General features: G+C 43.9%; 1 protein-coding gene across 1 annotated transcript; it reads left to right on the forward strand.

Annotated features, from left to right (window-relative positions):
• LOC139747656 (uncharacterized) lies at positions 1-25580 on the forward strand. The gene is made up of 3 exons (XM_071660221.1): positions 1-457; positions 19856-20200; positions 25420-25580. Exons 1-3 carry the CDS (start codon positions 403-405, stop codon positions 25578-25580), a joined length of 561 nt encoding a protein of 186 aa, XP_071516322.1. The 5' UTR covers positions 1-402.
• The last annotated feature ends 719 nt before the right edge of the window (positions 25581-26299 follow it).

Below are 26299 nucleotides of genomic sequence, written 5' to 3' on the forward strand. Positions count from 1 at the left end.
TATGTTACTGGTATGCAGTATAGTTCATTATATATGTATACTCTAACTCAAGTGTTCTCATACTTTTATGGTTTTTGTTCCTTGTTTGATGGGTTTGAGGTGTCGTACACTAGTAGGCGGTAGTCACCAAACTGTCGGATGGGTGAGGTTGGGAAGCATCCGCATGTTGATGTCACTGTGGGGACGGAAGGTGTAAGGTATTCTGAGGTGTCATCTTACTGATTTGTTTGAATGGGAAGTAGATAATTATGCAGAGTTTGGTGGAAAGTCGTAAGGATATAAAGTGAGCAATGGTCAATTAGTGAAAATCTCTCAAGAGCTGGGAATCGGCCGGGTCGCAGTGAATCAACAAGTGTTGGAAACACCAGAATACAGGCGCACGTTGACTCCCAGCTCAGCAGCATGACGTCCACACCCTCATTTACTGCCGTCATTCTCCGTCTTCTCATCATCCAAGGTAAGGATAAGGAGGGGACGGATGTGTTGATGATAATGAAGGGAGGAGGAGGGGAAGTCCTCCATTGTTGGACTTTCCGACCCCCCAACCCTCCTAGACTGTGTATCTCATCTTTGTGTTTTTTTTTTTATACTCTTATGACTATTACTTTAAATCCAACAACGACAGTAAAGGTTTTTGCTTTTACAGTGAAATTATAGACCAAATATGACAATTACCTGTACTGCTCATTTAAGAGCTAGTTGTCGCCCATTGGTAAGAATTTATTTAACATTAAAAAGGTAGTTTGTGTCATATGTCTGAGCGTCCTGTGGGATAAGCCTCTGCGTGGAGAGCTAGCAAGCCGTGGCAGAGTCAGAAAGTCATGCATGTGTCTCTAGGTAATGCATCAGCCGCCAGCCGTTGCAGCTCGGCAGCCGCTCAGAAAGCGACAGTGTGTTTAACAGTAAAACAATTAACTTGTTTTTAGAAGTACAGTAAGTGCCTACAAAGTGGACAGTATCTAGAAGGAGATCGAAGGTATAGATGTAAGATATTAGCTAGTGTCATTTATACATTATCAGCTGTTTTCGGTTTCATGGAGTAGCTCTGGTTCATACTGCAAAGCTTCTTATTTTACTCATACACCTCTTCATCCCATGTCCAGTGTACAAAATCAAATGATATTAGCCATGGTAAGTAAATAAAAAAAATTGTTGTCAAAGAGCGACAGCGTTTCACTTAGTGAATTAAAGGTTGCTATGTTACAAAGTCAGGAAGTGTGTATGGTAGAGGTTCGTTTCATCTTTCTCATATAGTTGGTTCACTAGAACTGGTTTCATTTCTTGTTCGATTTTTAATCTCTTGCTATGGAGATTCCGTCGACGAGGAATTGATAGCTTGCCGCTGGTAAAGTGACCCCTCAAGTATCATGAAATAGTTTCAGGGATCTATTATATATATATATATATATATATATATATATATATATATATATATATATAGAGAGAGAGAGAGAGAGAGAGAGAGAGAGAGAGAGAGAGAGAGAGGCAAATAGGCGGGGAGACAGGTGTGAGTCAAGTAAGGTAGGGAAGGAGGAAGGATATGACCTTCACCCTCCACTGGTGAATATCATGTCCTTCTCACCAGCAGTGCCACTGAACCGTAAAATCAGTATAAATGTTGTTACTTGTGATATATGTCCCTTTTATGGGGCGGTGGGGAAGTGTGACGACACAATTTGGCACGTCGCACCTTGACACGTCTAAAGTGGAACGGAAGCCGTTGTTATCACGGTAAAGTATATGTTTATCTAGGCGACGCTGTTTGTCATAGAATTGAACGCAACTGGTATCCGTGCATGCCGTGCACTTAACCTCGTTGATCTAGAGGGGTGGGAGTAATGTATGATAAGCATTGGTTATTCGAGATCAAGTGTTTACGAATTGGGATTTAATTACCTATAATACACCTTGGGTAGCAGTATTACACTAGTATTTTTGTAATCTTGCGTTAACAGAACTCTTGAATGTCACTGTTGATAAAACTTCAGAAAATCTCACCTTACCTTACCTAGCAGCCGAAACATATATAAGAAATATTTTAACATTAATGTAGTCCACTGTCCGGACCATCTACCATAGCTGCGTGTGAGTAGGTTGGGCGGCGTGGGTTCGGCCACTTGGTCTGTCGCATGTTCGTCGTCAGTTGCCGCGATACTCGATCGTATGTATTTGGTATATTTCGAGAAGGATATTGGGACTTGGGATGAATCTCGGTAGCTCGGGAGGTTAGGCAAGGATAGTTATTATGACTGGTTCAGTAGACTTTTTACAGCAGTTTTACGGGTTACTTTCATTCACCTAACATTTACTATGATATTCATAACCCTCACCAATATCGCCTTATTTGATATCGTAGAATGAATTATGATGCTCCGAAACACGCTGCACATCTTTTATCGTTTTTTTTTCGGATACTACACTATTACTGCAATACAAAATTGATATCTGAAACAGCTAGTATCGTTGCGTAGCTAAACTATGAATTTATTACTGACCCTAAAGTAATATATTCTTGATAGCACTGATGATATCAGTATCAGAACCTATTGATATAATTATTTCCAACACTTAGGCTATGGTAATTATCAAATACACGATCGCTGCTCAAACTATAAATAATGTGACGTAATTACTAACTGGTAGGATCTGTGTTGTCTTTGTTGACTTTCCATAAATGCACTAATATCATTGTTACTGATAAATGCAGCATGGTTAACATTGATAACGTCAGCAGTACTGGACTGGTCGTACGACAAAGATCTGGTGGATTAACGGATTACTAAGGGATTTCGAGACATGAATCATCTCATCATTATATGTCTTGCTGCGGTGTAATTTGGTTGTTTGAAAGTAAAGGCTACTTGCACATTATGGTGTATTCATCATTATTCAGTCTGAGAGGTTTTTGATACTGTGTAGGCGACTGCAAGCAAGGGATCTGCTGTGTAACTGAAATACTTGACTCTCCATGAAAGTGAATGGCTGCGTTCGCTGTTGCTTGGCTGTCCGTGTGGCGGGTTGGTTGTTTAAGCGAAGGGTTGATTATGCCGTCGCCGGGATGGCTCTGTTAGCAACGGCTTTGCAGTACAGTGGACGGGTTGGCTTTACTGACGAATGTTGGCTCTGCAGATCACTGGTTTAAGAAGTGAACTTATTTCGTATGTAGACGACCTGATGGCCGTGTAGGCTGTCAGAAGCTGTGTAGTGTGTGTGTGTGTGTGTGTGTGTGTGTGTTGGTATAATGCAGGAAGATGTCTGTTTTAGCTTTGGAGCCGACCGGTTAACTGTGCTAGTTCATGCGTGGGTACGTACATAATAGGTTGTAGACGCATACAACTGGTTAGTCATACAGGGAACGGCATCGCCATGTCGGTTACGGGTTGGCGATGCAGGTGCTGGGTAGGGGATATGAGTGTGACCTGGGGTACATCGGTCATTGGTGCCAGCTGTGTCACAGCTCATTAAGACCGTCGTTAACCGCGATGACTTAGATGGTCGTGCCACTTGAAAGCGTTCATTACCCTCCCATTGAGAGTGCCAGCTGGTGCTGGAGACAAGCTGCTCGGGTTAATCAGTGGACACGCAAGGCTGACTTGTTCGGGAGACCTGGTTCTGGGGTCAGTCATTGAACCCAAGTGGTATTACAGACGTTTGTCCAAGGTTAGTTAGAGAACTTAGGGTCAGCTTATGTCATGACCTTCCTGGGTCAGTCGGTTCACGTGAGGCCATTTGTTGCTGCAAGCTGCATGCCAGGGTCAGTTAGTGAACATAGGGCCAACTTGCACTGATGACCTGCTGAGGTGAAACAGCGGATACTCAGGGGCCAGCAAGTGCTGGAGATCTGCAGCTGGCTCAACCATAAGACACCCTCGTATTAGCTGGTGGGGGTCACTTCGCCAACACCAAGAGCTAAGTGGTGCCGAAATCCTTCACCTGAGGTCAACTAACGGACACTTGTTCAGCTAGTCATTCGTATTTACAGGTCACACACACACACACACACACACACACACACACACACACCCTAGCAGCAGCCTGGAAAGCAATAAGAATATTTCTTTATATAGTATATTATAGTATACAGTATATATTACTGCCCTCCATGGTGCAGTGGTTGGCTGGCGTTACTGACCATGAGTCTGCATGGGCCAGCCGTGGTCGGAGGGCTAGAATTCTGGATGTGGCAGTGGGCCTAGAGTTATCCCAGGTTTACATCCTCCCCTCGGACCTATTCGATAAATGGGTACCTGGCCTAGACTGGTGTGTGTGTGTGTGTGTGTGTGTGTGTGTGTGTGTGCATACATATGACATGATACATAAAAAGACATGATACAGAAAAGACATGATACATAAAGACATGATACATAAAGACATGATACATAAAAACGAGGCAAAGAGACGGGACAACATGAATGTAAGACTAACTCTCCGTGACACCTTAATAGTTATCACAAATACTAATCACACACACACACACACACACACACACACACACACACACACACACACACAAGCGTCATGTTCTTTCCCATTATCACGCAAATCACACGCAGATGCACATGAAGGTCATGAGTGAATTAAGGGTGATGATTGAATCATGTCACATATTGAGAACGAGAGAGACTGCGCAGTGTAACTTTTTTTTCAGGCGGAGCCCGGTAACGTCTATTAACCACTATACACAAACATATATATATATATATATGTATATATATATATATATATATATATATATATATATATATATATATATATATATATTACACATGATCGTTTCCCGCGTCAGTGAGGTAGTACCAGTCGCGGACTCTAGCTGTCATATGTAATACACCGAAACCACAGCTCCCTATCCACAATCAGGGCCCACAGACCATTCTATGGTTTCCCCTAGATGCTTCACATGCTCTGATTCCGTCCATTGACAGCATGTCGACCCCAGTATACCACATCGTTCCAGTTTGCTCTATCCCTTACACGGCTTTCACCCTCCTGCACATTCAGGTCCCGATCACTCATATTCTTTTTCACTCCTTCCTTCCATCTCCAATTTAGTCTCCCCGTTCTCCTCGTTCCCTTCACGTCTGACGCTTATATCCTCTTTGTCAACCTATCCTCAATGATTTTTTTCTATATCGCCGAACTATTTAAGCTCTCTTAGCCACACTCTTTTTATTACTACTCATCTCTCTTACCCTTTCATTATTTACTCGATCAAAGCATCTCACACTACATGTCATCAAACATTTCATTTCCAACACATCTACCCTCTTCCGCGCAGCCTTATCCATAGCCATGCATCGTATTCATATAATGTTGGAACTACTGTACCTTAAAAAGATACCAATTTTTGCCCTCCCAGATAACGTTCTCTCTTTTCAGTCATTCTTCAACGGTCCTAAAAGCCTTCACCCCCTCGGCCACCCTATGACTATCGCTTTCATTCGCTACTAAGTCTACTACTAGATGTTTGATCAAACGCTTCGCTTCATCCAAGTTTCCTTCATTCAAACTTTTCCAAACTAACCTGTCCCTCAACCCAGCTAAACCTGATAATCTTGCCTTTATTCACATTTGCTGTCAACTTTCACACACTTCCAGATTCGGTCACCAGTTTCTGAAGTTTCGTACTCGAATCTGCCACCAGTGCAGTAACATCAGCAGACAACTGCCTCACTTCCTTGTCCTTCTCATCCCGCGCAGACTGCATACTCACCTCTCTCCCCAACAGTCGTCAGATATCATGCTTTCAGTGTGTTAACAGTTGTAGTGTATGTGAAATGTTGTGATGAGAACTAAGTGGGTGTACGAGCGAGGTTTCGCAAGCCGGTGCCGTAACTACGGAATACACGATCGACGACTCAGTACGTCCCTCGAGTTTGAGTCACGTGTTTATTTAATGGGTGATCCAGTCGACAACTTATTTGTATCCAAACACAGAACATTTCCAAGCAGTCCTGGTACGCGACACTCAAAGGTTGCATGCCAGAATCTTATACAGCAAATCCCTACATGTTATACCCCAAGTTGGCAGATCCTTCTACAGAAGACGCTTTTGGTGAGGTGAAGTATTTTGTCATTCTTATCTTATCTATTTACCTTGCAGCCTCATTCACCTCTTCGAGCTCCACCTTGGCAAACATATTGCAGTCCCATAAACATAAAATGTCACTTCTGAAATATTATTGTTGCATGTTTACGGAATGCTTTTTGATGGGAAAAATCTGCTGGGTGTAAGTGCCTTGTTATTTTGGGTTGGAACACAAGTCTAGGTATTGTAAGTTTGAGGTCGTAGGTTCGAAGCTTTCGGTGTCAGTTATAAATGTAAAATTTTGACGAGCTGTAATCTAGGGATAGATATAAGGGAATGGTATTTAAGAATAGTCAAGTTACGTTTGCTTTTCTTAATGTCAGGTTGCTGGTTACAGTAGTTAGCCAGTCGAACGGTTAAATATGATTCAAAATAATTTGAATTTTTGTCTGTCGCTCGAATAGGCTGAGATAACAAGGGTAAGGCTGCTAGGCAACGGGACAACGCAACGATTTGACAGGAACATTGTTATATGCCCAGCGAGCGGTCACTCCCATGTAGGAACGAAAGTGTGTTTGTAATAGTCTCGATTTCATCAGCGCCTGTTGTCAGGATGTCATCAAGTAATTGAGAATTTTATTTTCAATTTTCTTTCTTGATTAACTGTAATCATGACATTAGCCATTGGAATGTATCTAAAAATGAAAATATCTTTTTCATGACAAGAAAACTGACAGCCTCGATTTCCATGGCAAAATGGTATGTTGTGTGAGCACGCATATTTTCCGGTTATGGTGCAGATGCCGTTGCTCTTGGAAGGAACCTTGAGACTTGCTTTAAGATTATTCGTGATAAAAGGCCGTATTATAGACTTCGAGTGATTTTTGACCATGTAATAGGCAATTTATGGAAAGTATCAAGTATCCGTCGTCCACTCTTGTAGAAGGGAATAAATCGGTCAGGTTTCATTGATTAAAGTATGTTTGGCATGCATTTGTCTTCTCTGGTGTTGCGTCAGTATCCAGCCTTCCCCAAATTGTTCCCGACCAAGCATTTACCGGAATCAAGCTTAGGAACTTCTTTTTCTTCGTATTCTTTGCATTCATCAGATGTTCTTTCTGTTACATCTTTTGGCTGAACTTAGCCCTAATCATCCGGTTATTTTTTTTTTTCATCTTGACGCATTTCCTTTCATTCGTTTGCGAAAAAAAAAAATGTAATTTATCTTATTTCCCTCGGCATATTCAGTTTTGCTTTTGTTTTCAGTGCAGTTACCGAATGTTTGGCATAGCCTACCCCCACACACTCACACACTACCCTTTGTGACTTGAAGCAGTACTGCAGTAGAAGCGTTGACCGCTCCCTCCCTATATATCGTTTGCTATGTCTCTCTTACTGCTCTTACCTCCCATTTCATCTGTTCATTTCAGACATATAGTTTATTCATTCTCTCTATATCTAGTCTTATGCCAAAGTTCCTAATACTTTTACTTCAGTTAACCATCAGTTTCGACATATAAATTCCCAACTCCTAGTTTTTCCTGATTAAGGTTGTAATGCATCAAGAACTACGAATTATGGAATGAAACACGCCCAGACGTGCAGTTAATGATGTAAAACTGACCATCTCAGAGACATGCTTACGGGACAGTTGGAAATACTATGGGTATGTTGCATGTAGCAGCTGTGAATCGCTGGTAAGCGCCTGTTATTTTGGGCTTGAACACAAATCTAGATGATGTGAATTAGAGGTCGTAGGTTCAGAGCTTTTGGTGTCATTTATGAATGTAAATCTTTACGGTGTTACAATCTGGGGATAGATTTAAGGGAAGAGTATTTAAGAATAGTCAACGCTTGACACCCGTAGATCATCCAGAGTGGCTTGTTTTGGTAACGACTTAATGAAGAACGGACATCCGTGGTGCACATCACCAGCAGGTCACACTTCAGGATGGTTTTGATATAACAGCAGGTCACACCTCAGGATGTCTGATCACAAGCGGGTTACACTTCATGTTTTTGATCGACAACAGGTCACACTTCAGGATGTTTGATCACAAGCGGGTTACACTTCAGGATGTTTTTGATCGACAACAGGTCACACCTCAGGATGTTTGATCACAAGCGGGTTACACTTCAAGATGTTTTTGATCGACAACAGGTCACACTTCAGGATATGTTTGATCACCTTCACGTTACACTTGAAGATGTGTTTGATCGCCAGCAGGTCAGATTTCGTTTTGTTTGATCACCAGCACGTTACACTTCGGGATGCGTTAGAGCACCAGCAGCTCACATTTCAGGGTGTTTGATTAGAACGTTACACTTCAGGATGTGTTCGATCACCAGCAGGTCACACTTCAAGGTGTTAGATCACCATCAGTTACACTTCAGGATGTGTTCGATCACCAGCAGGTCACACTTCAAGGTGTTAGATCACCATCAAGTTACACTTCAGGATGTTTTTGATCGCCAGCAGATTACACATCAGGTTGTGTTTGATCACCTTCACGTTACACTTCAGGATGTTTTTGATCAACATCAGGTCACACTTCAAGACGTGCTTGATCGCCAGCAGATCACACTCCAGGATGTGTTCATGGGTTTATTTTTAGTAACCACATCCGCATCATAGCCCACGGCCCGGGTCCTAGAAGATTACCATCTTCACTTTCTCTTTATATCCTATTCTTCCCAGGGCGTAGCCTCGTGAGATATGGTTCCCAGAACCCGAGTTGCAAAGCACCTGACGACGGCAGCCGAGAGAGCCTCATGCATCATGGGTATGTTGGAGTACCACATGCCTAATTTACAGCGCTCGATTTTGTCAGCAGACAATGAATGATACAGCCTCACCTCGCAACGCACCGACATGCAGGCGAAGTCCGGCAATCTCTCTCTCTCTCTCTCTCTCTCTCTCTCTCTCTCTCTCTCTCTCTCTCTCTATATATATATATATATATATATATATATATATATATATATATATATATATATATATATATAAGGTGTTAGAAGAATCGTAAGTGTGGGGTGTGTACATGTGCCTGCTATGCGGATTTTAATGTGCAGACATTAGCTGGTAAGATAGAGTAATATTGTCCGTTTATATAATTTTTTCCGCCAGTTGTAGATTGCATGGTAATGCCCTTCCGGTTTACGGTGCTGGATCTGCGCAGCACCAGACGTCATTGTCCGCGAGACACCAGCCCTGTACATGGCAGGAGACAGACAGGCGTGGGTTTAAAGTGTCTGGTAGATGCCAGTGGTGTAGTCAAAGGATTGTTGCTAACCGCCTGTGTGGAGCGTCGTTGGTCACTTAAGATGTTGCTTCAGGAAGCTGAATTCGAGGTCCGTCTCGATGTTTGATGTGCCGGACGGCGAATGCTTCTGTGCATCGACCACGCCCGATTTTTTTTTCCTTGATCCTCTATCTCTTCCTCCTCCTTGTGCTTATATCCTGAGTCCTGAGGCAACATTTATGGTGCTTTCCTCTCATTTTTATGTCCCACACCACAGATGAATGACCAGTGAATGACACCATGACCAGCTAGAGCAACGAGGCGAATTCTACGAATGTTTCAGTGTTGCCGTTGTAGAATTTGGCTTTGAGGGTGTCAGGATGGTTGGTTATCGAAATGTCCTGGAAGATGCGTAATGGCGCCAGACTATATCGCATTAGTCTTTTATTCTTTTTCAGCCATATGTGCCCTAGATTTTTTTTTTTTCTGTTCACTCATCGGTTCAGAACTAAAGGATCTGGCGTGTTGTAAAGAAGGACATATAACACACGGGATATCAACAGATACGATACGATGTTTACTTTTTTTTCTTATGTCGGCTGAGACGGCAGAGCGAACTGAATTAGGGCGCACTAATCAAAGCCATCTAATTACGCATATATATATATATATATATATATATATATATATATATATATATATATATATATATATATATATATATGTGTGTGTGTGTGTGTGTGTGTGTGTGTGTGTGTGTGAGTGTGTGTGGGAAATATTTAGAAAAACAGATGGATTTGTATGTAGCATTATGTATCTGGAGAAAGCATGTGATAGAGTTGATAGAGATGCTCAGTGGAAGGCTTTAAGAGTATATGGTGTGGGAGGTAAGTTGCTAGAAGCAGTGAAAAGTTTTTATCAAGGACGTAAGACATGTGTACGAGTAGGAAGAGAGGAAAGTGATTGGTTCCCAGTGAATGTCGGTTTGCGGCAGGGGTGCGTGATGTATCCATAGTTGTTTAATTTGATTATGGATAGAGTTGTTAGGGAGATGAATGCAAGAGTTTTGGAGAGAGGGGCAAGTATGCAGTCTGTTGTGGATGAGAGGGCTTGGGAAGTGAGTCAGTTTTTGTTCGCTGATGATATATCGCTGGTGGCTAATTCGGGTGAGAAACTGCTGAGAGCAAGGTTATTAGGTTCAGTAGGGTTGAGGGAAAGGTAAATTGGGAGGTAAGTTTGAGTGGAGAAAAACTGGAGGAAGTGAAGTGTTTTAGATATCTGGGAGTGAATTTGGCAGCGGATGGAACCACAGAAGCGGAAGTGTGGGAGTGGGGGCGAAGGTTCTGAGAGCGTTGAAGAATGTGTGGAAGGCGAGAACGTTATCTCGGAGAGCAAAACTGAGTATGTTTGAAGGAATAGAGGTTCCAACATTGTTATATGGTTGTGAGGCATGGGTTATCGATAGGCTTGTGCGGAGGAGGGTGGATATGTCGGAAATGAGATATTTGAGGAAAATTTGTGGTGTGAGGTGGTTTGATCGAGTAAGTAATGAAAGGGTAAAAGAGATGTGTGGTAATAAAAAGAGTGTGGTTGAGAGAGCAGACGAGGATGTATTGAAATGGTTTGGTCACATGGAGAGAATGAGTGAGGAAAGATTGACAAAGAAGATATATTATGTCAGAGGTGGAGGGAACGAGGAGAAGTGGGAGACCAAATTGGAGGTGGATGGATGGAATGAAAAAGATTTTCAGCGATTGGGGCCTAAACATATAGGAGGGTGAATGGCGTGCAAGGAATAAAGTGAATTGGAACGATGTGGTATACCGGGTCGACGTGCTGTCGATGGATTGAACCAGGGCATGTGAAGCGTCTGGGGTGAACCATGGAAAGTTTTGTGGAGCCTGGATGTGGAAAGGGAGCGGTGGTTTCGATGCATTACACATGACAGCTAGAGACTGAGTGTGAACGAGTGTTGCCTTTTTGTCTTTTCCTAGCGCTACCTCGCACACACACGGGGAGGAAGGGTGTGCCATTTCATGAATGGCGGGGTGGCGGCGGGAAATGGATGAAGGTAGCATGTATGAATATGTTTATGTGTATATATGTATTGTCTGTGTATGTATGTATATGTATACGTTGAAATATATAGGTATGTATATGTGCGTGTGTGGACGTGTATGTATATACATGTGTATGTGGATGGGTTGGGCCATTTTTTCCGTCTGTTTCCTTGCGCTACCTTGCTAACGCGGTAGCCGCAACTAGGAGTCAAACCATGCGCTCGACTCGGGGCGACCCGTGAATGTGTCATGGTCAGCAACGCTAACGACAACACCTCTGAGGTTCATAGTTATTTACAAAAAGCTAAAATGCTTGTTTGATATGTGGATAAATTCGCTATACTTTCTTCGAAGATTTGTTCCAAAACTTTGATTAAGCCTAATGAAATTGATATTTTTTTTTCCTATTAAGTACATAGGTACAACAGCTACCTGCTTACAGTGCAAAGCCTAGGCTGTTTTTGTATAAAATATACTTCCACATTGTACAATAACAATTATTCTCTAGAGAAGCATCAAATGTAGACCACTTTCAAATGTGTGCAGTGTACAAGATTGGACACAGAAAGCTTAACTTCCCTCGTTTTGAAGGACCTCGGTTTCATCTCTGGCTAATACAAAGTTAGCATGTATTGGGTCATGTTATTCACGCTGTTATGTACGCTGTAGCATTCGTGAAGTGATGAATCCACGAAAATAGAACATAATAAATCAGTAAGGAAAATTCCCTTATTTTATGTTTGAGGACACAAGAGATCGTGCTTCGGGAACTAACTAGTTCGATTGTACAGTGAAGTCCTGTGTTGCCTTTTGAGGTAGTGGGTGATATATTAAATGTTTCCTCGGCGTAATACAGGACATGTACCGATGTTTGTTGCACTCACTCAACACTTGTTTGTTGTTACCCTGCAGAACCATCAGGCGATTTTGGGTTGAGGTTTCGGGTGTGCCTCCCACAACTTGTTGAGGAGGAATGTAACTCTCTCATCCCCTTTGTCTATCTGGGATTTGTGAGTCTTTCCGAAAGCACACGGCCGAAAGCTAACTGCCAAGGTCCCTTCCCCTCCTCCCGCCTCAACCTGCTTTTTTCTTACGTGTAATGGAAGAATATATATTGGTCATGATATCTTCAAACTATAGATACTTTGTGTCATAGACAGTAGCGGATATCCGAGTTGTTGATTTTGAAGACTGATACCTTATAGGTGTTATTACTAGTTCTGTATGTGTTGGATATCTGTCACGCGTGATTGTATATGACGCTCTTTGGTCCTTCATACAGCTTGGTTATAGGAAACATCTATCGAATTATGGCGTAATAAGAGAGTCGTACCTTGGTGTAAAACAGTGGTCAGTCCGACAGGTGACGGAATTCCTGCGTGTGAGGCAAGTATTAATCCTCAAGTGTATTGGGGAAGTCATGCGCTGGGAGTCTTATCATGTATGTGCTTCGCTTTAGTTCCGTCGGGCACGAGATAACGACTGTCTCAGTGAAAGAGATCGGATCTCTTACCAGAGAAATCATCTTATGATGTTCATGTGTATAGTTTTGTGTGAGAGGTCAAGGAGTGTCAAATCGTAGGTACATATATTTAAGATAAGTAGACGTACATACTCGACCAGAGGCGACTGTAATTCCAAAGTTCATCTTATATTGACAATTGAGAAGAGGACGGGCGTGAAGGGTTGTTGGCCAGAGAAAGTGTTGGCTAGGAATGTGCTGCTTTTAATTACTGTGTGAAGCGAATTGTGATCTTTAACAGTGACATAGATGGTTTGATACTAGGTTACTGTAAGACTTCACGTGTTCTGAAATATATAGCCTTAGCATTTTGAACGTAAATGAATTTAAGTATCTCGTTTACTTGCTGGTAGCTTTTGGATTTTCAACCCAATTCTGAGGTATTACAACCTTGAACCTTCTGGTGTGGTTCAACAGGCAAATAAAGATTTTTCTTTGTGTTGTAGATGTACTGTGAGGCCATTACTTAAAGCGCAGTCTCTCTCTCTCTCTCTCTCTCTCTCTCTCTCTCTCTCTCTCTCTCTCTCTCTCTCTCTCTCTCTCTCTCTCTTTCTATTGATATTCAGTAGCTTGAATAAAGCTGCATTTAATGAACTTTTTTTTTTCTGTTTATCATCTTCCCACCCCCACGTAACATCCCTTACATCCATCTCCTAGTTCCTCCCTTCGTCCGTATTCTAGTTATATGCAGCAGTTACTTTGATATCTTATGGCCTGAATAATGCCTGTCTTAGGAGGCCAGGTCTCGGAAGGCAGTCGTAATTATAGTCGTGGCACACTACTGGCCAGGCACTGGGTCCTGTCTAGTGGAGAGTCGGTGTGATTGCTCCTACGCAGCCTTGCTCAGCTACCTGCCTTCGTTGCCTCATTTTATCGATAATCAACGCCAAGGAGTCAGGTGGAAAAGCTCTTACCGGCTGGTCTCAGGCTCCCCTGGTGTTGTCGGGAAGGAGTACGGCACACAGGTGTGAGTACACGTTGTTAAACGGCCGTCGTGGAGGGCATGTATGTGAGGCTGACCGTCATCAAGGAGTGCACAAAAGCGAAGTCATGACTGAATGTACCTCAGGGATGGCTGCCATCGCTGGGTGCACAAGAGAAATGACTGTGACTGCTGGTGATTGTGGTGGTACTGGTTGTCGTGGTGGTGCACGAACTGCTATTGGATGTGGTTGTAGTGCTTATGATAGTTGTGATGGTGGTAGTGGTGCCGCTGGTGATTGTGGTGGCATAGTGCCACTGCTAGTGGTGGTGGTGGTGGCAGTGGTGCTGTTGCTGGTGGTGGATGTGGTGGCAGTGGTGCTGTTGCTGGTGGTGGATGTGGTGGCAGTGATGCTGTTGCTGGTGGTGGATGTGGTGGCAGTGGTGCTGTTGCTGGTGGTGGATGTGGTGGCAGTGGTGTTGTTGCTGGTGGTGGATGTGGTGGCAGTGATGCTGTTGCTGGTGGTGGATGTGGTGGCAGTGATGCTGTTGCTGGTGGTGGATGTGGTGGCAGTGGTGCTGTTGCTGGTGGTGGATGTGGTGGCAGTGGTGTTGTTGCTGGTGGTGGTGGTGGTGGATGTGGTGGCAGTGGTGCTGTTGCTGGTGGTGGTGGTGGTGGATGTGGTGGAAGTGGTGCTGTTGCTGGTGGTGGATGTGGTGGCAGTGGTGCTGTTGCTGGTGGTGGATGTGGTGGCAGTGGTGCTGTTGCTGGTGGTGGTGGTGGTGGATGTGGTGGCAGTGGTGCTGTTGCTGGTGGTGGTGGTGGTGGATGTGGTGGAAGTGGTGCTGTTGCTGGTGGTGGATGTGGTGGCAGTGATGCTGTTGCTGGTGGTGGATGTGGTGGCAGTGGTGCTGTTGCTGGTGGTGGATGTGGTGGCAGTGGTGTTGTTGCTGGTGGTGGTGGTAGTGGATGTGGTGGCAGTGGTGCTGTTGCTGGTGGTGGATGTGGTGGCAGTGATGCTGTTGCTGGTGGTGGATGTGGTGGCAGTGGTGCTGTTGCTGGTGGTTGATGTGGTGGCAGTGGTGCTGTTGCTGGTGGTGGATGTGGTGGCAGTGGTGCTGTTGCTGGTGGTGGATGTGGTGGCAGTGGTGCTGTTGCTGGTGGTGGATGTGGTGGCAGTGATGCTGTTGCTGGTGGTGGATGTGGTGGCAGTGGTGCTGTTGCTGGTGGTGGATGTGGTGGCAGTGGTGCTGTTGCTGGTGGTGGTGGTGGTGGATGTGGTGGCAGTGGTGTTGTTGCTGGTGGTGGTGGTGGTGGATGTGGTGGCAGTGGTGCTGTTGCTGGTGGTGGTGGTGGTGGCAGTGATGCTGTTGCTGGTGGTGGATGTGGTGGCAGTGGTGCTGTTGCTGGTGGTGGATGTGGTGGCTGTGGTGCTGTTGCTGGTGGTGGATGTGGTGGCAGTGATGCTGTTGCTGGTGGTGGATGTGGTGGCAGTGGTGCTGTTGCTGGTGGTGGATGTGGTGGCAGTGATGCTGTTGCTGGTGGTGGATGTGGTGGCAGTGGTGCTGTTGCTGGTGGTGGATGTGGTGGCTGTGGTGCTGTTGTTGGTGGTGGATGTGGTGGCAGTGATGCTGTTGCTGGTGGTGGATGTGGTGGCAGTGGTGCTGTTGCTGGTGGTGGATGTGGTGGCAGTGATGCTGTTGCTGGTGGTGGTGGTGGTGGCAGTGGTGTTGTTGCTGGTGGTGGTGGTGGTGGATGTGGTGGCAGTGGTGCTGTTGCTGGTGGTGGTGGTGGTGGATGTGGTGGAAGTGGTGCTGTTGCTGGTGGTGGATGTGGTGGCAGTGGTGCTGTTGCTGGTGGTGGTGGTGGTGGCAGTGATGCTGTTGCTGGTGGTGGTGGTGGTGGCAGTGGTGTTGTTGCTGGTGGTGGTGGTGGTGGATGTGGTGGAAGTGGTGCTGTTGCTGGTGGTGGTGGTGGTGGATGTGGTGGCAGTGGTGCTGTTGCTGGTGGTGGTGGTGGTGGCAGTGATGCTGTTGCTGGTGGTGGATGTGGTGGCAGTGGTGCTGTTGCTGGTGGTGGTGGTGGTGGATGTGGTGGAAGTGGTGCTGTTGCTGGTGGTGGATGTGGTGGCAGTGATGCTGTTGCTGGTGGTGGATGTGGTGGCAGTGGTGCTGTTGCTGGTGGTGGTGGTGGTGGATGTGGTGGATGTGGTGGCAGTGGTGTTGTTGCTGGTGGTGGATGTGGTGGCAGTGATGCTGTTGCTGGTGGTGGATGTGGTGGCAGTGGTGCTGTTGCTAGGTGGTGGTGGTGGTATGGGTGGTGGAAGTGGTGCCACTGCTGTCGTTAGTGGCTGTTGTGGTGGTACTACTACTACTGCCACTTCTTTTTGTTTTGTTAGTACTGCTGCTGCAGGCGGTTGTGGTTGTATTGTTGTAGCTGCTAAACCAGTACTATTGCAATTGCAACTGTTTGTGGTAGAGCTGTTGTAGCTGCTGCTGGTTGTGGTAGTCCTGCTGTAGCTGCTGCTGGATGTAGTAGTACTGTTGTAGCTGCTGCTGGATGTAGTAGTACTGTTGTAGCTGCTGCTGGTTGTGGTAGTACTGTTGTAGCTGCTGCTGGTTGTGGTAGTCCTGCTGTAGCTGCTGCTGGATGTAGTAGTACTGTTGTAGCTGCTGCTGGTTGTGGTAGTACTGTTGTAGCTGCTGCTGGTTGTGGTAGTCCTGCTGTAGCTGCTGCTGGATGTAGTAGTACTGTTGTAGCTGCTGCTGGTGGTGGTAGTACTGTTGTAGCTGCTGCTGGTTGTGGTAGTACTGTTGTAGCTGCTGCTGGTGGTGGTAGTACTGTTGTAGCTGCTGCTGGTTGTGGTAGTACTGTTGTAGCTACTGCTGTTTGTGGTAGTACTGTTGTAGCTGCTGCTGGTTGTGGTAGTACTGTTGTAGCTGCTGCTGGTTGTGGTAGTACTGTTGTAGCTACTGCTGTTTGTGGTAGTACTGTTGTAGCTGCTGCTGGTTGTGGTAGTACTGTTGTAGCTGCTGCTGGATGTAGTAGTACTGTTGTAGCTGCTGCTGGTTGTGGTAGTACTGTTGTAGCTGCTGCTGGATGTGGTAGTACTGTTGTAGCTGCTGCTGGTTGTGGTAGTCCTGTTGTAGTTGCTGCTGGATGTAGTAGTACTGTTGTAGCTGCTGCTGGTTGTGGTAGTCCTGTTGTAGCTGCTGCTGGTTGTAGTAGTACTGTTGTAGCTGCTGCTGGTTGTGGTAGTCCTGTTGTAGCTGCTGCTGGATGTAGTAGTACTGTTGTAGCTGCTGCTGGTTGTGGTAGTCCTGTTGTAGCTGCTGCTGGTTGTAGTAGTACTGTTGTAGCTGCTGCTGGTTGTGGTAGTCCTGTTGTAGCTGCTGCTGGATGTAGTAGTACTGTTGTAGCTGCTGCTGGTTGTGGTAGTACTGTTGTAGCTGCTGCTGGATGTAGTAGTACTGTTGTAGCTGCTGCTGGTTGTGGTAGTACTGTTGTAGCTGCTGCTGGATGTAGTAGTACTGTTGTAGCTGCTGCTGGTTGTGGTAGTCCTGCTGTAGCTGCTGCTGGATGTAGTAGTACTGTTGTAGCTGCTGCTGGTTGTGGTAGTACTGTTGTAGCTGCTGCTGGATGTAGTAGTACTGTTGTAGCTGCTGCTGTTTGTGGTAGTCCTGCTGTAGCTGCTGCTGGATGTAGTAGTACTGTTGTAGCTGCTGCTGGTTGTGGTAGCCCTGCTGTAGCTGCTGCTGGTTGTGGTAGTACTGTTGTAGCTGCTGCTGGTGGTGGTAGTACTGTTGTAGCTGCTGCTGGTGGTGTAAGTACTGTTGTAGCTGCTGGTGGTGGTGGTAGTACTGTTGTAGCTGCTGCTGGTTGTGGTAGTCCTGTTGTAGCTGCTGCTGGATGTAGTAGTACTGTTGTAGCTGCTGCTGGTTGTGGTAGTACTGTTGTAGCTGCTGCTGGTTGTCGTAGTACTGCTGCAGTTACTGCTAGGTGTAATAGTACTGCCGCACATTTGTTTACCTTGAAGTCTGTTTGCCATGTTTTTGACCGCTCCAGCAGTTTCTCTAAAGCACTAGGAATGTTTAGGTGGTGTTCTTTTGACTGGGATGTGATCTGTCATTATGTGCCGTCGACAGGCTTAGAAATCTTCTTGGTAAGGTCTGTTTACCAGATCATTGATGCAGGTGATGAAGAGCATGGGTCCAAGGACTCAGACTTGGGGCATCTCACTTGTCACGTAAAACCAGTTGGACTCGTTGTTTCGTATCAGAGAGAGTCTGCTGTCGACGCGTAGATTCTGGAGTGTGGGGAGCAGAGCATAGTGGAAGAGGGTGGGTGTTGGGGGGTAGAAGCATTGTGGATGGTGGAGCGGGGAGGGGTGTAGGGAAAACAGCAGAGTGGGTAGTGGGGTTGGATGGAGCGCGGGGAACTAGAACAACTGGGTGGTGAACTGGTTGCGGGCATCAGGTGGTGGCACATAAGGACACCAGAAACTAATAGAAAGTTTGACTTGGCTGGGCTGTGAGGTGGGTGATCGTTGTCCGGCCGGGCATGAGTTTGGTTCATGATGTTTTGTGAAATAACTTACGAACGTATCGTAAGGAGAGTCGTTACGTAATGGATCAGTTCATGGATCATTGATTAACGTAAAGTTGCAGGATCCACCAACACTTTTCTGATCATCAGCCAGGAAGTAATTATGTCTTTTCTTCAATTTGTTTGATATTATGCATGATGATATATATATATATATATATATATATATATATATATATATATATATATATATATATATATATATATATCCTTAAATACGCAAATTTGCTAGTTTAGCTTTTTATGGTTGTACGATAATACAGATATTTGAATTAATCTTTCTTTTTCTTATCTCATTTGCTCTTTCATGAATTTACGATATCAGAGACGTTATCGTAATGTATAACGAGATTAAAAAAAAAGAAAAATAACACTAATAGATGGTTCATAAGACGTGAAGTCGTGGTATTGATATGTCCCATCTGCCTAGAGATTGTGAGTTAGTGCATGTAAAGAAAGGAACGTTCAGTGTGAAAGTAAAATACACGAGACAAGTAAAAGATGAAGTGCGAAAAAAAAGTAGCAGGATAGCGAGTCGACTCTGAGAAACTATCCGAGCCTGTTCCTTGGCAACGTGTGGGGCTGGCGATCCTATTTCTAAAAGGAATCCAAGCCTACGAAAGGTGTTTGGCTGTACGCACTCGATCTATTCCATGTAGGTGGGAGTAGAGTTGAATGTGGTAGACGAATAGACAGACGTACGATATATGAAGACAAAGATCGTTGATGAACAGATATATAGACGAACAGATATGGAAAGGTAATGTGAGCGTGTGTCGAGCCTGCGACTCAAGGCCTCCAGCTATTATATCGTCATGGTACCTATACTGTCATGGTGTCTGTACTGTCATGGTGAATATGCTGTCATGGTGGCTATATTGTCTTGGTGTCTATACTGTCATGGTGTCTATACTGTCATGGTGAATATACTGTTATGGTGTCTATATTGTCTTGGTGTCTATACTATTATGGTGTCTTTACTGTCATGGTGTCTATTCTCTCATGGTGGCTATATTGTCATGATGACTATACTATCATGGTGTCTGTTCTGTCATGGTGACTATTTTGTCATTATGGCTATATTGTCATGGTGAATATATTGTCAGGTTGGCTATATTATCATTGTGGCTACATTTTCATGGTGACTGTACTGTCATGGTGACTATTTTGTCATTGTGGCTATATTGTCATGGTGAATATATGGTCAAATTGGCTATGTCATAGTTGCTCTATTGTCATTATGACTATATTGTCAAGGTGGCACTGTTGTTATGGTGCTTATATTGTCATGAAGACTATACATCATGGTGGCTATATTGCCATGTTGGCTATATTGTAATGATGATTATGTTGTCATAGTGACTATATCGTTGTGATGACTACATTGTCCTGGTGACTGTATCGTCATGGTGACTATATTACGATAACGGTGTCCATACAACTTACACGTTCCGCCCTATTGTCTTCCCCTTATAGGAGTGTCGTTGGCCATCAGGATCACCAGGTTGGAGGTACCTGCGTCCCTGGCAGTAGGCGAGGGCGGGTGGCTGGTGTGTGAGTGGGCGGACGAAGGGGACCACGTCTACTCGCTCAAATGGTACTTCGGCATATACGAGTTCTACCGCTGGACGCCCCTCGAGACACCCTCGGTCAGGATTTTCCCGGTACCTTACTTCGATGTGGACCCCCAGCAGTCGCACCGCGGACGCGTCCTTATACACAACTTGACGGAGGCGGCCGGGGGCAACTACCGATGCGAGGTGTCTGGGGAAGCCCCTGTGTTCAAAACATCCTCAGACAGTGCCCTCTTGATTGTCGTAGGTGAGTGAGGGTGGATAGGTAGCAGTTTGAAAGGTAGGTGAGTGTGGGCGAGTAGGTGTGGCAGTGTACGTGATGGTGGGTTGAGGACGGGTAGGTGTGGTAGTGTGCAGGGAGGTGGGTGAGGGCGGGTAGGTGGCAGTGTGCAGGGAGGTGGGTGAGGGCGGGTAGGTGGCAGTGTGCAGGGAGGTGGGTGAGGGCGGGTAGGTGGCAGCGTGCAAGTGCACATTTTTGATCACAGCTGCATGGGTCACTTTAAATGAGTGACGGTTTATGCCAACGGTAATATATATATATATATATATATATATATATATATATATATATATATATATATATATATATATATATATATATTATATATATATTTATATATATATATATATATATATATATATATATATATATATATATATATATATATATATATATGTAATATTATTGTGAGGAAAGTTTTTATTGTAATAGTGTAATCGTAGATTTTTTTTTTTTTGTGGTTTTATTATTTTTCCTTAGAGGTTTTATAGTTAATGTGGTTTTATAGTTAAGAACCCTGTAATTACTGCTTTAGCGTACAGAGGCGTTGAGTATATGCTTTTATTTTCTTATGTTTTAAACAGTTCAGTCGTATAAACTAGCACTTTGCCTGGAGACCCTGTATTCACGCCCTAACGTTGAGTAGACCAGTGCTTTCTCTGGACACTCGCCTAAAGAGTTGGGTAAACTAGTACACTTTTTAGAGACACAGTACTCTTGCCGGGGTGTCGCGTAAACTAGTGCTTTACTAAGTAAACCATTACTTTCACTGTATATCTTCCATACTCACCCTAGGTTTCGTTGACAATTGGGGTAGATAACTGGGGATAGGGATAGGGGAGAAAGAATGCCTCTTACGTATTCCCCGCGTGTCGTAGAAGGCGACTAAAGGGGGCGGGAGTGGGGTGCTGAACCCCCCCTTCCCCTTGTATTTAAGTTTATGAAAGAGGAAGCAGCAGAAGAAGGAGTCATGCGGGGAGTGCCCATCCTCCTCGAAGGCTCAGATTGGGGTGTCTAAATGCGTGTGGATGTAACCAAGATGAGAAAAAAGGAGAGATAGTTGATATGTTTGAGGAAAAGAACCTGGATGTTTTGGCTCTGAGTGAAACGAAGCTCAAGGGTAAAGGGGAAGAGTGGTTTGGGAATGTCTTGGGAGGAAAGTCAAAGGAAGCAGTAGCACTCCTGCTGAAGCAGGAGATTTAGGAATATATGATAGAGTGTAAGAAAGTAAACTCTAAATTGATATGGGTAAAACTGAAAGTGGATGGAGAGAGATGGGTGATTATTGGTGCATGTGCACCTGGTCATGAGAAGAAAGGTCATGAGAGGCAAGTATTTTGGTAGCAACTGAGTGAGTGTTAACAGCTTTGATGCACAAGACCGGCTTATAGTGATAGGAGATTTGAATGCAAAGGTGAGTAATGTGGTAGTTGATATAATAGGTGTACATGGGGTGTTCAGTGTTGTAAATGGAAATGGTGAAGAGCTTGTGGACTTGCGTGCTGAAAAAGGACTGGTAATCGGGAATACCTGGTTAAAAAAGAGAGATTTACATAAGTATACGTATGTGAGGAGGAGAGATGGCCAGAGGGCGTTATTGGATTACGTGTTAATTGATAGGCGTGTAAAAGGGACTTTTGGATGTTAATGTGCTGATAGGGGCAGCTGGAGTGATGTCTGATCATTATCTTGTGGAGGCGAAGGTGAAGATTTGTAGAGGTTTTCAGAAAAGAAGAGAGAATGTTGGGGAGAAGAGAGTGGCGAGGGTAAGTGAGCTTGGGAAGGAGACATGTGTGAAGAAGTACCATGAGAGATTGAGTACAGAATGGCTAAAGATGAGAGCTAATGACGTAAGGGGAATTAGGAGGAATGAGATGTATTTAGGGAAGCAGTGATGGCTTGCGCAAAAGATGCATGTGGCATAAGAAAGGTGGGAGGTAGGCAGATTAGAAAGGGTTGTGAATGGTGGGATGAAGAAGTAAGATTGTTAGTGAAAGAGAGGAGAGAGTCATTTGGACGATTTTTGCAGGGAAGTAGTGCAAATGACTGGGAGATATATAAAAGGAAGCGGCAGGAGGTCAAGTGAAGGGTGCAAGAAGTGAAAAAGAGGGCAAATCAGAGTTGGGGTGAGAGGTTATCATTAAATCTTAGGGAGAATAAAAAGATGTTTTGGAAGGAGGTAGATAAAGTGCGTAAGACGAGAGAACAAATGGAAACATCGTTGAAGGGGGCAAATGGGGAGGTAATAACAAATAGTGATGAGGTGAGAAGGAGATGGAGTGAATATTTTGAATGTCTGTTGATTGTGTTTGATGACAGAGCGGCAGATATAGGTTGTTTTGGTCGGGGTGGTGTGCGAGGTGAGTGGTTCAGGGAGCATGGTTTGGTTAACAGAGAAGAGGTAGTGAAAGATTTGCGGAAGATGAAAACCGGCAAGGCGATGGGTTTGGATGGTATTGCAGTGGAATTTATAAATAAATGGGGTGACTGTGTTGGTGATTGGTGAGTAAGGATATTCAGTGTATGAATGGATCATGGTGAAGTGTGTGAGGATTGGCGGAATGCATGCGTAGTGCCATTGTACAAAGGCAGAGGGGATAAAGAGAAAGTTCAAATTACCGAGGGATAAGTTTGTTGAATGTTCCTGGGAAATTATATGAGAGGGCAAAGGAATGTACAGAGCATCAGGTTGGGGAAGAGCGCGGTGTGTTTTCAGAAGTGGTAGAGGATGTGTGGATCAGGTGTTTGTTTTGAAGAATGTATGTGAGAAATACTTAGAAAAACAGATGGATTTGTATGTAGCATTTATGGATCTGGAGAAGACATATGATAGGGTTGATAGAGAGGCTTTGTATAAGGTTTTAAGAGTATTTAGTATCGGAGGTAAGTTGCGAGCAGTGAGAAGTTTTTATCGAGGATGTAAGGCATTTGTACGGGTAGGAAGAGAGGAAAGTGATTGGTTGCCAGTGAATGTCAGTTTGCGGCAAAGGACATATGGAGGGAAGGAGAAGCGGGAGACCAAATTGGAGGAGGAAGGATGGAGTATAAAAGATTTTGAGCGATTGTGGCATGAACATACAGGAGGGTGAAAAGTGTGCAAGGAATAGAGTGAATTGGAACGATGTGGTATACCGGGGTTGACGCGCTGTCAGTGGATTGAACCAGGGCATGTGAAGCGTCTGGGGTAAACCACACATGACAGCTAGAGACTGAGTGTGAACGAATGTGGACTTTTTTGTCTTTTCTTGGCGCTGCTGGAAAGGGGAGGTGGGGAATGCTATTTTGTGTGTGATGAGGTGGCGACGATAATGGATGAAGGCAGTAAGTATGGATATGTACATGTGTATATACATGTCTGTGTTTGTATATGTACATATGCGATAAATTGTATATGTATGTATATATGCGTGTGTTGACGTTTATGTATATACATGTGCATGTGGGTGAGTTGGGCCATTCCTCGTCTGTTTCCTTGCGCTATCTCGCTAACGCGGGAGACGGCGGTTAAGTATGATAAATGAAATACATAAAGAATATATATATATATATATATATATATATATATATATATATATATATATATATATATATATTTATATATATATATATATATATATCCCTGGGGATATGGTAGAAAGAATACTTCCCACGTCTTCCCTGCGAGTCGTAGAAAGCGACTAAAAGGGGAGGGAGTGGGGGCTGGAAATCCTCCCCTCTCATTTCTTTTTTTTTAATTTTCCAAAGGAAGGAACAGAGAAGGGGGCCAGGTAAGGATATTCCCTCAAAGGCCCAGTCCTCTGTTCTTAACGCTACCTCGCTAACGCGGGAAATGGCGAATAGTATGAAAGGAATATATATATATATATATATATATATATATATATATATATATATATATATATATATATATATATATATATATATATTATCCCTGGGGATAGGAGATTAAGAATACTTCCCACGTATTCCCTGCGTGTCGTAGAAGGCGACTAAAAGGGGAGGGAGCGGGGGGCTGGAAATCCTCCCCTCTCGTTTTTTTTTTTTTTTTTTTTTTTTAATTTTCCAAAAGAAGGAACAGAGGGGGCCAGGTGAGGATATTCCAAAAAAGGCCCAGTCCTCTGTTCTTAACGCTACCTCGCTAACGCGGGAAATGGCGAATAGTTTAAAAAAAAAAAGAAAGAAATATATATATATATATATATATATATATATATATATATATATATATATATACATATATGCGTAATAGCTCCTTTGCATTACATGGATATTCATGTAAGTGTCAAGTATGGTTCGTGAACCGTGGTCCTCCGAGCTCCCGGAGGTAAATTTGATTACTAGGTTCCCGGCAAATTTATCACAAGTTCGGGAGACTTCCGGGCATCATTTTTATTATCTAGATTAGCAAATTTAGTGACTGGAAAGTTCAGAAGGCATCAGCCTCTTGAGAGACCCTTCTCTGCCGCTGGTGTTCCTTGTGACGAAGCTGCTAAAGACAGTTTGAGTGACCATATTAGAGGATCATTATTGTCTCTTGATATGATATAGCGTTAATAAGATGTCCTCGATTAGGGCATTCAGTTGCCCATGCCGTATTAGCTTGCACATAAAAAGAGTAATACTGTATATGTCAAGATTACGAAAGCTTATTCAAATTTTTTCTCAAGTACAAACCCTTAATTTGGTGTCATTACGTTATATGTTATTATTACTTAAATATATTATTCAGACATGCATTTTATGATATTTTCTGTCATAATGGTAAATATAGTTATTGGGAAGGGTCAAAGGAATCATTTGAACATTAATATTATGAGTGAAAAAATTGGTTTTTGGTTATTTTGCAAAATTCATTGCTTTTAGTCATTCTGTGTACAAATTGATCCTGATTGAATAAGGAATAATGTTTCATATATTTTCTTGCCAATTTATCCTGAGTACATAACAGCATTCATGTTTCACACACTTTGTTTACCAATTCATCCTAATTGTATTTGAATAAGAACGAAACTTCTCCCTAGTCAAGTATTCATCTGTCGTATGACATGCTCCTGCATCCCGGAAATATCCCGGGATTGCATGGTGTTCAATCCCACGGTGCCAGGATTGGGAGCGAGATCTTTTCATGTGTCAGATGGATGTGGATCTTTTAGGCAAGTGTTGATGCTCTCTTTTTTCTCATGCAGATTTGCCAGACGCTGAACCCAGGATTATCAAAGATGGAGTTGGACCTTACAAGCTTCAGCAGCTGATCACCGTCAACTGTACGTCCCACGGCGCCAGGCCTGCCCCAAACCTCACCTTCTACATCAACAACGAGTCTGTGAGTCCCTGTGGCGAACACTGATGAGGACGCCGCCGACAAGCCTTACTACCCTAGCCACTGTCTTTTTGTAGGACCGCAGACTTCCAGTGTTGCTGACTGGCTTTGGCAGTGACTAGCAGTAAACACTGACCTTTAGTACTGCTGACTTTCAGGGTAGCTGACTGGCTTTCACAGTGACTACGAGTAAACACTAACCTTTAGTACTGCTGACTTTCATTGTTGCTGGCTGGCTTTCACAGTGACTAGGAGTAAACACTAACCTTTAGTACCGCTGACTCTCATGGCCTACGTCTACATGGGTCCTTTAAGTGTACTACTTGCTTCGGACGACCAATTCTACTTTACCACGTACACCCCTTACACCTTCCTGCATTTCAGGCCCCCCCTTTCATTCAAAGCCTCTTTCGCTCCATCCTTCCATCTCGCTCTGGAATCTGTGCAAACTGTGTGTTTCAGTTTTCTGTACACAACCTATCTCTCCATCACCATTTCAACGTATTACAAGGCGTCTCGTGCCCAAGCTGAAACTTCAGCATTGAAGATATTGAACTATTAATCCTCATCCTACAAAGTGGCTCCATATATATATATATATATATATATATATATATATATATATATATATATAAACATTTTTTTTTTTCATACTATTCGTCATTTCCCGTGTTAGCGAGGTAGCGTTAAGAACAGAAGACGGCCTTTGAGGGAATATTTTCACTTGGCCCCCTCCTCTGTTCCTT

Source organism: Panulirus ornatus, chromosome 69 (genome assembly GCF_036320965.1).
Source record: "Panulirus ornatus isolate Po-2019 chromosome 69, ASM3632096v1, whole genome shotgun sequence".
Classification (NCBI taxonomy): Eukaryota; Metazoa; Arthropoda; class Malacostraca; order Decapoda; family Palinuridae; genus Panulirus; species Panulirus ornatus.